This window comes from Drosophila navojoa, chromosome 4 (assembly GCF_054131105.1).
Source record: "Drosophila navojoa isolate 15081-1374.11 chromosome 4, UAZ_NAV_1.0, whole genome shotgun sequence".
NCBI lineage: Eukaryota > Metazoa > Arthropoda > Insecta > Diptera > Drosophilidae > Drosophila > Drosophila navojoa.
The window spans coordinates 926432-939079 of NC_142892.1; the positions used below are offsets into that span (position 1 = coordinate 926432).

A 12648-nucleotide genomic window follows, 5' to 3' on the forward strand; every position below is an offset into this window, starting at 1 on the left:
AATGAGAAGAAGCTGTAATTGTGGCTTTTTACAATGGAAAAAGTGTAGAAAGTAATCTTAGAGATGGAAAACTTGTAGAGCATGTCTCCCTATATTATTAGGAATATATATTCTTCAGCTATAAGCAAAATCCTGTTATGTTCTAACTCTTTCAACTCCACTGTACACTACTTCCTCAATTATACATGATATATACTCCCAAAGCTTATCTGCTGATAAGTTCGACTTCAGCATTTGAGTTCTTTAACAAAGAACTCTCATTCTCGTTCACCTGCCTCGAAGCTATTTATGACATATCAAAGGTCAGTTGACCTTTTTTTCTATTTACCTCTAATAGTAGATTGAGTTAATTCCATCCAAAATTTATGATCGCTCAAATGAAATGCCAAAAGTAAAGCTCCTTATAAAACCGCAGTGAGCGCAGCGCAATAAAACATATTTATAGGCAATTCCATGGAAAAATGGTTAATAATCGTATTCAATCAGATCGAACTAGTTGACACACAGAGGAAACTTCACGGGGCAAACACTTATCTTAAAGCCAAAATTTGCTGTTGTTTCTTTTTTTTTTTTTAAAGAAAACAGAAGTGTTTTTTCTTAAAAGTGTAAAGGTGTAAGTGCATAAACAATCAATCGAATGATTCGGCAAAATACAGCCAAGCGCCATATTTCACAATGATTGGGGGATTTTTTTTTTCTTTTTGTTTTGGTTGGGAGGGTGTTTGGTTTTTATTGATCACTCGATTTGTGTGGAAAATTGCGATGATATATTTTTAACATTGCTGATGAATTTTCTATTTTGGTTTCGATTTCGATTTCAGCGATTGGCATCGGCGTCGCCGACGGCGGCGGCCTCGATTGTTTGTAGTTTATTTCGGGTAACGTTTCATAAAATGGCATTAAGTGGTATTAGGGCTGCCATGCGTGGACTGTGGCTGGTGTTTTTCATTGAAGTGCTGCCGAATCGTGGCCCAATGACACCTGTGGCCTGGGCCAGTGACATAAACTAATGATATTTTAAACGGAAATGCCGCCGACATCGACATCGACACCGTCGCCTACTTCTAACGCTTAGCGGCCACCATTGCCATTGCCACCGGCGCCACCGCCGGCGCCAGCGCCAGCTTGGGCGCCCATGCTGAAGCCAGCGCCTGCACCACCATTGGCTTCGCCACCGCCTTTTCCCTCGGCCTCTCCAGCAGCTCCAGCTCCGGCTCCAGCGCCCATCGAAAAGCCCCCTTGAGCTCCGCCCTTCACTTCTCCCGCTTCGTCCGCTTGCACAGTGCACTGCACGAAATTTGAGAGGAGTTAGCCGAAATGCGCTCTAGTTGCCTCTGAATGAATACTAACCAGCAGCAGCGCCAACGTGACGCAGGCCAAAGTTGTGAAGAAGATTTTCATAGTTGCAGCTATGAGTTGACAAACGAAGTGAACTCTACTGTCGTGGAGCAGCTCAGCTTTATTATATATAGGGAATATTGGGCCAAGGTTCAGGCAAGTGTCAATAGTGCAGCACCGACTGCTTAATACTCGCTCAGAGTGTTCAAAATTCTACTCAGAGATCTTTTCACAGAGAGAGCGCTCTCTCTCTCTCTCTCTCGCTCTCTCTCTATCTCTCTCTCTCTCTCTCTCTCTCCCTCTCTCTCTTCAGCAGGTAATCAGAAGAAAACTACTCAGTCTAGTCTTTACGCAACTCGAATTTTTATAGGCTAGCTGTCTCTTCATTTCTAGCTCTCCCAACATTACCCAAAAAACCAATCCACCCCTTTACAACTCTGCTAAGCCCTCATAGCAAACTTGTCAGAGATGCGTATCGCAACCTTAGTACCAGAAAACCTCCCACAATAACAAGTGCTAGATCACAATCAGCCGCTGCTGCTGCTAATTAAATACAAAGTTCATGCCAAAATAACATTTTCCGGCCGTCGATATCAATGTGAATTGTCGTGAATAGCATTTGATAAGCTCGTGCGCAAATTTATTTTTAATGCAATTATTATTATTTATTTTTTTTTTTTTCAGTCATTGTTGTGTATTTTCATTAGATTATTTAAAAAAGAAAACAAAACAAAAAAATAGAAATAAATTATTATGTGTTGACAAACGTCTAATTGGCGCCCGTTGGACGGGCTCGCATGTCTATTAATAAATTAATAGCCTATGTCAATCAGCCAATCCCTCCGTGTCAATATGTCAATCTGCCAGTGTCTAAACATTGTTGTTGTATTCGCAAACAACATTGTGATACTTAACTAAAAACAAGTAAGCTAGAGTCAGGAACTGAACGACTTGGTAATACCCTAAACACAGCAAGCTGTTGAAATTAAGTCAAATGAAATTGGAATTCTCAGTTAAAAGTTACCGAAATTTACCTCCTGCTATCGTTATCGATAATAAAGAAATCGAATGAGATATTGGGGTAACATTAATAAAAGCATTTTCACAAAACTATTATACCCTGACTTCTTATACTTAATGGGTATATAATTGACCAAACTTATATAGTACAGCTGAGAGATAATGGTAACAGGAAAATTAATGTTTATTATATATAGATCGCCAGCAGTCTATGCAAGATACAGACTTTACCTTCCACTAGGCGAGACTCTCCCTCTCGCCTCCTCCTCATCATTCACCATATTCTACTACAGTACGTATTCAAATCAACGAACAGCACAAGCATATAACATTATGCCCGAGTAATCCAGCTGCGAAAACAATGCAAGGCTAAGGAAAAGCCGACTTCCGACTAATAGCGACTAAGCCGACTAATCGATGATCAGTTAGTCAGTCATCAAGCTTAATTAAAATAATTGAGTTAGTGCAGCTGCTGCTACTGCTGCTGCGGCTGCAAACAGTAGTCTACCAGAGCTGCATCATTTTGCAAATTACATTGGCGAAACAACAGCAATAAAGGTAAACAAAACAATTACAATAAACAATCATAGACACACACACACACACAGGCAGAGAAGCAGACAGACAGACACGTATAGAAAACCCAATGATATTTCGAGTTAATTTGTTTATTTGCCTGGCGCAGGCAATTGCTGTTGCTGTTGCTGTTGTTGTTGATGTTGTTGCTGCTATCGGTAGCAATCATTAAAATTTAAACAAATAAATAAATAAGCCACATGCCGATTTGACCAAATGCAGTTGCCAATTGTTTCCCATTGCATTACCACTTACTCAATTGCTGCGCTCCCTCGCCTTGTCAAAGCGGGAATTTCGGCTTAATCAGGGCATGTGTAAGCAACAACAGAAGCAATGCTGTGATAGCACAAGAGACACCGTACAATTTTATAGGCTTATTTGTATTTAAAGTGTACTCTATATGGACTTTCTCTCTCCACATTGCCAGAGACATTATATCATCTATTATTTGTTTTTACACCTTTGCCTCAATAGAGTCTAATTAATATTATCTGTAACATTTCTATAGGGTATTCAACTCAGTCAGCCCATCTATTGCTCTTGGGCCTTGATTTTTATTCTGATTTTATATTTTATTTTATTTCAGTTTATTTCGCCACAATTTATTTATTTACATCGCTGCGACTGTTATTAGACATTGTTATTGTTATTGCTATTTTCATTGTTGCCGTTGCTGTTGCTGCTGTTGTTGTTGTTTATGTTTTACGATTATTTTGCCATCGGCAGCCGCTTTGTTGTTTGTGGGTGGCCACAATAATGGCAGTAATCGGCGATTATCACGTAGCTCCCCGAAACCCATTTCCAATCATATCAATCGCCGTCAAATTGACTCTGACAGCCCGCCCCAAACAAGATATAAAAAGTAAATGCATAAAAAACAAAACAAAATACAATATATATATATATTCATATTTATATATATATATATAGAAACGCAGTTGAGGCAGTAAATCTCATTAAAAATTAAATCAAAATTAAATGTTCATCAAATGCAATAAAAATCATTGCGCGTGTAATTTTTAAATTTGCTTATTTTTCTCTGCCACTCTCTACTCCTGCCACCCCTTCCCCGCCCCCCATCAACAGCAGCTGACTGAAATTGGATTCTGCTGGAGATGCGGAAGCCCATTTATGAGATGCGAATATGGGAATATGGGCTATATAACTACGCTTCGGCTCAAATGTGTTTATAGACTGCACTTTTATAGTTTTTATCGTTTTGTTGTGACAATAATAAAAAGCTAGAATATCCCATTAATATATATGGATCTATGTATTTATTTACAATCATACTTTATGTGAGATGACTAGGAAATGAATCACTCTTACTGAGAAAATCCCTAAAATCATGAGAATGGCTTCACATCTGTGAAGGTAGAAGAATAATAATTTAAGGTATTTTAATAGGGAAGGACATATACAGAAAGTATATTACTCCAAACTCTGGTAGAGATCAATTTCGAAATAGAAATCATCAAATTAACATTAATTTAAGCTAAAATGTATTAGGCTAAGCCTCAACAGAGCTAAAGCACACATTTGTTTTGATTTCTGAAGATAAATGAACTTTTCATTAAATTATTATGGACTTCTCAGTAAATGAAAACGAATTGCAGTTCTCAATTAAAATGAAGGAACAAAGAGATCAATCTGAAGGTTGCGTTATGACGAATTTTGTGATGCGATTGCCAATTGCCAATTTGCAGGCAATGCGGAAAATGTTGAATTGTTGAGTTGTTGCAATGTTGCAGTGTTGCAGTTGCCTGCCGAACGTTGAATGCAATTTTCAATTTGGTCAGTTTATGCGCATGAACGACCTCAATCCACAATCAACAAGGAGCAGTCGACTAACGCCTACGGCAAAAGCCGGCAATCCTTTTGTGAGTGCAAAACGTATGCTTAAACGGATAGACAGATGCTTGCTGGTCTCTCTGTGGTGTGTCGTCCTTCACAGTCCGCCCACAGGGACGACGAGGACGGCGAGGACGTAGCCGAGGGCGGGTCAATGAACAGGCCATTGATGCAGGGGAGTGGGCCAGCCATCATGCACTCGCAAGGATAATTGAATATGACGATGATAATTTCATTTTACGCTGAATAAACACAAACTGCACATTTTGATACGTTGCCCGGCCTCGGCCTGTCCCTTTGTCTTGCTGCCCCCGCTGCCCGCTGCCCGCGTCCCTTGGCCAGCGCGTCTATTAAAGCGCCCACAAGCGAATGATATGGCCGCCCAGCCAGCCCAATCTAGTTTGAGGCGTAGCCCAACTTAATTATGAAACAGGACGCGCGTGGTCGTTGGCTGGATAATGACCTTCATCCGAGCTTTGCTTCTACTCAATCGTATTGTTTATTCGTCACAGCAATGCAGAGGGCTATATGCACAGCCCGTAAATAAAATCTGAAATCGTCTCTTAAGTACTCATACTTGGCTCAACTTCAACTCTGAGCCCGTATGGAACAGTCGACTGCCGCCCATTGTTAAGCTCCTTCTTAAGGCACATAAATCATGCCCATCGATTGCGACTTATCGACTCTCGGCTCGACTCGGCTCGGCTTGGCCTGGAATCCCCACGCAATATTCGCAGCTTAGCTTAAGTATGTATGTACCTTCCACTTGACGCTGTCGCCGACCTCGACGTCCTCATCCTCGTTTTATTAGTCACAATTTGCGTTTTCTGCGACTTCATCGTAATTATTTACAACAACGATTGTCGGACATCAGTCGGACGTCTTGCATGCCAAGTGTAGCCCAAGTACAATGAGTCTACCCAACATGCCCACATTGAAGAGACGAAAGCCAGTCCCAGTGCCAGTGCCAGTGCCAGGGCCGTAGTCGGTACCATTGACTGAGTATCGGTATCTGAATCTGTGGGATTGTTGTGACTGAGTGCGACTACGACTGTGACTGTGTTGCGCCTTATCGGCGGCGCCTCCAGCTGGAATATGTCACACGTACCCGTCAAATTTTCTCAGAAATAATAAAAACCAGTCACAACAACAACAACAACAACAACATCAGCAATAATGAAAACCGCAAAATAAATAATGTTTGCGTGGATACGGAATATGCGATGCTCTGCACTTTAAACAGCAATATGAGGGACTTTTTTACAGCCATAATCGCAATCTGAAATAAATGCCGGATAGCCATTAAAAGAGCCCAACAAAACTGGGAACAATACTTTTTGTTTGTTCTAGAAAAATAAATATTAGTAGGGGACTACGTCAGACCGAAGTTGAAATTGGGCCAAGTTGATTCCAAGAATCCAAGGCATTAGATTGTCGTCCAATCTTGCTGATGGTAGAGTTAAGTCGTTTAAGTTCAAGTTGTATCAAAAAATCAGTTCATAAATATATTTTATAATGCTTAGACTTACCTTACAGACGTGGAATTTGCATCTGAAACGAAAAGGAAATACTTTAATCTCACTCATTTAATTCAATTGCTACCAGAGAACAGTTGCCCTTAGCAAATATTCCCGTCTAGACAAACCGTTATTACTTATATAATGTATCCTTATTTTAATTAGTTGACGTCTACACATTACCACAAATGAACTAGTTATCCAACATCAGCTCCACTAGTTATACAAGAGTATTAGGTTGATATGCCTGACTAAAAGATACCCTTTAACATTAACATTTTCAATGAGATCAGCGTATAATAAGACAATATCAAATTTCCTCTATCTAGTTTTCAAAATGTGGCTCAACATGTGGTTAACTAGGCGACATGTCTTTAAGCTCTTAAAAGCTGAACAATTGATATTATTTTAATTCATATCATATCATATGTGTGTATCTACATATACATATACTATATACATATTGTCATAGATTAGATCTTAGCCCTGACCAGGGCCAAGAGCAGATTCGTAGCGTTGCTTGCTTTGTGTAGTTTCGTTTTTGTCAAGTCAACGATACTGACGCCACATACAACAAAAAATTCCGCATAATTATTTGCACTTTGGTCGCCCGTTTCTTTTCTCATTATTTATTTTGTTTGCATTTTGTTAGCGCTGCGAATTCCACGTAACAATTGCCACCCAAAAATGCTTATGAAAAACAACAAAATTTTGCTTTAGGGTCCAACGAGCGAGCTTAAATCCAGAAAAATAAACTGGGAAACTGAAAGGCGCATGGCTAGATTGAGTCAGCTCGTCCTGCTGATCAAGCATTCCTCTATAGAAATCAATCTACAATACAATAGTGCACACTGTTGCAATGGGGCTTCTCTGTATTCGTAATACTCGCTCAGAGTTTGTTACGAACTTTTAAGCAGGCATTTTACTATTGTATGCCTAAGCTTTTTGCACTACTTATCCAGCTCAGCGGGCATATCAACTAAACCAAATATACATATATACATATATTATATAGACATTAATCTATGGCTGTCATAATTCCAGGTTCAATTGCATAAGCCGTTCGGTCACTCGGTCACACTGTCTGACTGAACAAAAGTCGGGCACCAACGACTGCCGGTCCGTCGTCGCCCCACCCCGCCTCCCTTCAACACCCACCGTTCAGCGTTTGGACGTCTGGCCGTCTGGCTGTCTAGACGCGTTTAATTTGCGTAATCAAAACACAAAAACCGACTCACAATGAGAGACAATATGAGCAGCAAAAAAAAAAAACAAGAACATTGACGAATAACCGTCAGCAGTAACAATTTGTATAAATAATGCAAAAAAAAAGGAAAGAGTGAGTGAGAGTGAGAGAGAGAGGCAAAGAAAAAATGCAAAAAAATCGACCGAGTGCAAAAAAAAAACAGGAGCAACAATAGGATTATAAATTAAAATGCCACAAAAGAGATCAACAAAAGAAACAAAAGCAGATTAAAATATTTTGAAAAAATTCCTTAACCCAAATTGCAAATATTATTTAAATTAATATAACGGCAAACAATCAGATAAAGGTTATACTAGTGATAAAAACAAAACAAAATGTGTATTAAATATGTGAACAAAATTCATATATTTATATTCAATATATATATTAATTGAATTGAAACAATCAGAAATACTCGAACAAGAGAGACATGTTGAATATCAAACGGAAAGTAATAACGTAATATAATTTACATATATAATAATATGCATATTACTTTTTAATAAGCATTTGTTTAAATGCTCCTAATTAAAATATTAGCAATTAAAATTGATTCTATAGAAATGTAAGGAATATATAATCATCGCATTGTTGTCTAGTCTGTAGCGATACTGCGCTATCGACAGATCTGCATCTTTATGTATGTAATCATTTGCATAGCATACCATATGATATTCAAATGCCATTAGAATCGAAGCTAATTAGTGAAGATTTACATTACAAATAAACTGCGAGATTATTCGCATACAAGATACCCTATATATATCGATATATATGAATATCCTAAGGGACAAATTTTTACTCTAAGAGCTGCTAATTCGCCTATTATGAGAGTCACAATCATATGATTCGCATTGCGAAAGATAACTGTTATTTCATATATAGATATTATACAGTTAGATGTGAGCCACATATTTGGTTGCCATTTAAATACGTGATATATGTACTTAAGCCTCTACAATTTTTACTTTCACTCAAATATCACAGGCAATTTAGATCAGATTTTAACTTTCGTTTGCTTGGAATGACGTCACAACACCTGTAGATTAGGAAAGAACGACTTTTTTTCTGTGCTAAAAATACACAAACGCCTACATATATTGTGTATCAAAACAGGTAACGGTTCTTATTCGCCAAATGGTTGTTTATGTTTCGATTTTTAGAATGTTCATTAAACTGGAACCTGGAACGCACCTTCACCCAAACAGCAAAGAGCCAAGCTAGCATGTGCCGGCGATTATCATATATCACAGCTTGGACTCGCAGACCGCACCGTTATGTGAGCACCGACCGTGCATGTGTGTGCAAGACTGTGTGTGTGCGTGTATGTGGGGGAGCCGGTTGCACTGTGTAAGCAAAGGTAAGGCAGGTGAGCTGCAACCACAGCAAATTGGCAACATGGTGGGCGTCAGCTGATGAATTGCAGCTCCGTTTCAGCAAATGTCCCGGAGTCATTAATCGCCGCTGCCAGCAGAGGAAGCAGCAGGTCTATACATTTAAATATAGTACCTAAAGTACTGCTAGCAGCCATTTGGTTCGGGCGGGTAGGGGAGCTATTGGGTGCTCAGTTGTCATGCCCGTATCGCAGGCCAGCATTGTTGATTTGCTCGCTTTGCTTCGCGGAATTCATTCATTAGCTGACGTCCACAGCGCAGTCGACGCTGGCGTCAGACGTCACGATATCGCTGGAGCTACGTCAGTTGAAATACCCAGCAATTGAGTATGCCAAGGGGCATGCTCTAGATTGAGACTCGGACTGTGTATTGCAAACAATCTAAACAAGATTTTCTTTGATTCATTGAATTTGACAGTTCCCTAAGGCCTCTCTTATTGAGGGGAAAAAGTCACACTCCTTAGTAAACATGGTGTTCGTACAGCGTATCACAATGTCTATACAGAATATATATGTATATGAACCTAATGTATTTCATATAAAGATTCCTAATTTGAAAATATTGTGAAATCCTATACAAAAATTCTAAGGAACTGCATGCATAAGGCATAAGCGTATAGGGTATCTTCAGTGTCGACTACCTGCAACGTTTCGTGCATTCACTCTAACGTATAGTTGGGTCTCCGGCGGTGGGCCTACGTCTGCGGGTCGGCCTCATTAGATGCGCTCGTTTGCAGTGTGCCAAAAGAAGCGACGTTACGACGTCCAATGTTGTTGTTGCTGTTGTAGCTGTAGCTGCAGCATTGTTATTGTTGTTATTCGCTGATTTGTTTTGCTTGCGTCGTTTGTTTTTGATACATTGCGCTTTGCTTTGCATTTTCGTCGCCGTCTTCGTCTCCTCCGCCATCTCTGTCGCACGTACAGCTATCGGCGCATCAGTGAGCTAGCAGTTGCATTCGAGTATCTGTTGGATGCACGACGCTCGCACCTTGGCACGAATCGCACACAACAACATCATTAACTTCATTAACAAGTGCATTGCAAATGTTTATTATCTATTACGTCGCCTCGCAGTGGGGTTTACTTTTTTTTTCGTTTCCCATCAGAAATACCTTTGTGTAGACCCAATATCCATTCGAAATTAAATGGAATTGTTTGGCTAACATAAAACTTGGCAAACATTAATCACCTTTTCACATTTTTTTTTTTGCAGTGCTCAGTAATATATACACGGTATCGTATAATCGAATAGTCGTATATTTTTTCCTTTTCTTTGTTTTTATCTATTTTTATGATCTTTTGTTGAAATTTAGCGCAACATTTTCTGTGTCTTTGGCCTGGCAAAATTATAATGAGCACGAAGGTCACGGCGCGTAGATGCTGAAACTGGTTGCGCGCTGAGTTTTTGGCGCTAATAGCATCTCAAAGATACAGCTGCATACGGTTCGAGATACTCGTACGCAGACACATGTCGAGTATTATTTATTATAACATAAGCCCATTGGAATCACATAAAACGGAGCACATTGATTATACACAGAGTTAAGCAACGGCCAATTCAAGATTATTCATATTCATTTGAAAATATACATACATGAACAATACTGTGAAGTTCTAGTTAAAAATGTTGATATATTTTCAAGTAATTATGGTAAACGAATAATAAATAAACTGAAATCTGAATCTATGTCTGAGTTCTCACACTCTAAGCTTTGCTGTTGTTGCAGTGCATTCGCTAGTCGTAGATTTTCATCTTACTTTAACTCTTACTCTTGTATTAAATCTCACATTTGTCAATTTTTATTTGCGTTTGCTTTGTGAATGAATAAATATGAATACCTCGAACTGTGCAGTAAATTATCATCTGTGCCAGTAATACTCTTGCTATTATTGTTGGTGTTTTTGTTTTTATATATATTTCACAATTAACATGTTTTTAATTAGCGCATAAATTGATTTATGTCACACCATTTTTAAATTGCACATCAATATTATTTTTAAATGTGTTTCTTTTTGTTTTCATCATTTCGCATTTATAAATAAAATCCTCCTCTACTCTCCCTCTGTCTCTCTCTCTCTCTCTCTCTCACTCTCGCTCACTCTATGTGTGGCTTGGTAATTTGAGCAAGATGCATGAGTGCCATTCATAATTGAATATTCAATCGTACACATGTTTAACGATTGCGAACAGCATCAATCATGACAGTTAAGCATATACATACATATTTTGAATAAATTAACGAAACTTTAGTCAGTTTTTTGTGCAGTGTATACAGTATACATACATGTTGAGGAAACCGTCTGTAAAACTTTCAGTCTATAATTCCCGTTTGATTGGTATTTGAAGAGCCTATATTGACAAGTCTATGGAACTATGTCCACCTTAGCTTCAATTCTCTTTAAGCCCTTGAGGCGAATTGTTGCCTTTTAATTGCTGTTCTAAACAGACTTCAATTGAAACAAAACATAGCGCACAAATGTGTTTTTGTTGGCTTTGGGTGCTCGAATGCACTTGCCAAGCATTATCGTCGTAATTTAGAAGTAAACTGCAGTCTTCCAAGTCACTAAGTAAACACATGCCAGTCCTAATTTCAATTAAGCCAGACAGCTGTTTCTGTTGCTGTTGCTGTTGCTGTTTCTGTAAAGCAGCCACAGGAGGCTTTTGCTGGTTAATTTCCCATCGAGTCTGTGGCATTTCAAGTGCCTTAGTCAGCGCGTTCGATGAGTCCAGAGAGTGATTCTATGTTTCTTTCTCCTTCCCTCTCTCTCTCTCACTCTGTGTGTATGTGTGTGTGAGTCCATTCTGCGAAACAGCTGTTAATTGCAAAATCAAATTGAGTAATTGACTGACGGGCAGATACGAGTTGAGAGCGAAAACCCAACCCAACCCAAAAAAACCAAACCAACCCAGTTTCAGTCCAATGTGTGCTCAACGTACGCCAATAGAAAGATTACCTCATCATCATCATCATCATCAACATCATCGTCATTTGTATCATTGGCATCGCTCGAAATGGCAATGAGCGCACGTTTCCAGGAAAAGCATGCCTCAGACACCAATACAAACAGAGCATCGAGCAGAAGAAGCACATATTATTGACTCTCGCACACAGCCAATTACAAGCAAACGCATTTTAATTTTCATCAAAAATTATAATCAAAACATGTGCCAAAAAGCGAAACAGAAACAAAAATACCAAAAACAGAAACAATTCCAAAAGCTATCGAATCTTCAGATACACTAGAAGTAAGAGTTTAGGAACATTTTAAATAGAACATTCAATAAATATTACAACAATATTAATGCGATTCTCTCTCACTTTTATAGAGCATATGGTATAAAAGTCTTTATATAAAAGTCTATATGAACTATCCACAACTGACAAATTATTGCACCTAGTATATATGCCCCCAGCATAAGAATTGTAGGGTATAATGACGTTCGTCTTTTGACAGATAAATAGAAACAATTGAACAGCATTAACAAATGTTCGGGTAGCTCTGATAAATAAATTCTGCGAATCTGTCGAGGACGCAATGTGCGAATTTCGAATTTCTCCTCTATCTCTTCTTCTTCTTCTCACACACATTTATACATACATACATACAAAGTAAATTTTTGCTATTGTTGTTGCTGTTGTTTCAGTTAATTTTAAGATAAACAAAGAAACATATTACGACTAAGTGCTGCACATAATAATATATAC

General features: G+C 38.7%; 1 protein-coding gene and 1 long non-coding RNA gene across 2 annotated transcripts in view; one reads left to right on the forward strand and one right to left on the reverse strand.

Moving 5' to 3' along the window:
- The window catches only part of LOC149091303 (uncharacterized), a 194739-nt gene that overhangs the window by 125058 nt on the left and 57033 nt on the right, over positions 1-12648 (forward strand). The window lies entirely within an intron of this gene.
- LOC115563222 (uncharacterized) lies at positions 714-1457 on the reverse strand. The gene is made up of 2 exons (XM_030385875.2): positions 1351-1457; positions 714-1287 (listed from the first exon to the last, which is right to left on the reverse strand). Exons 1-2 carry the CDS (start codon positions 1399-1401, stop codon positions 1072-1074), a joined length of 267 nt encoding a protein of 88 aa, XP_030241735.1. The 5' UTR covers positions 1402-1457; the 3' UTR covers positions 714-1071.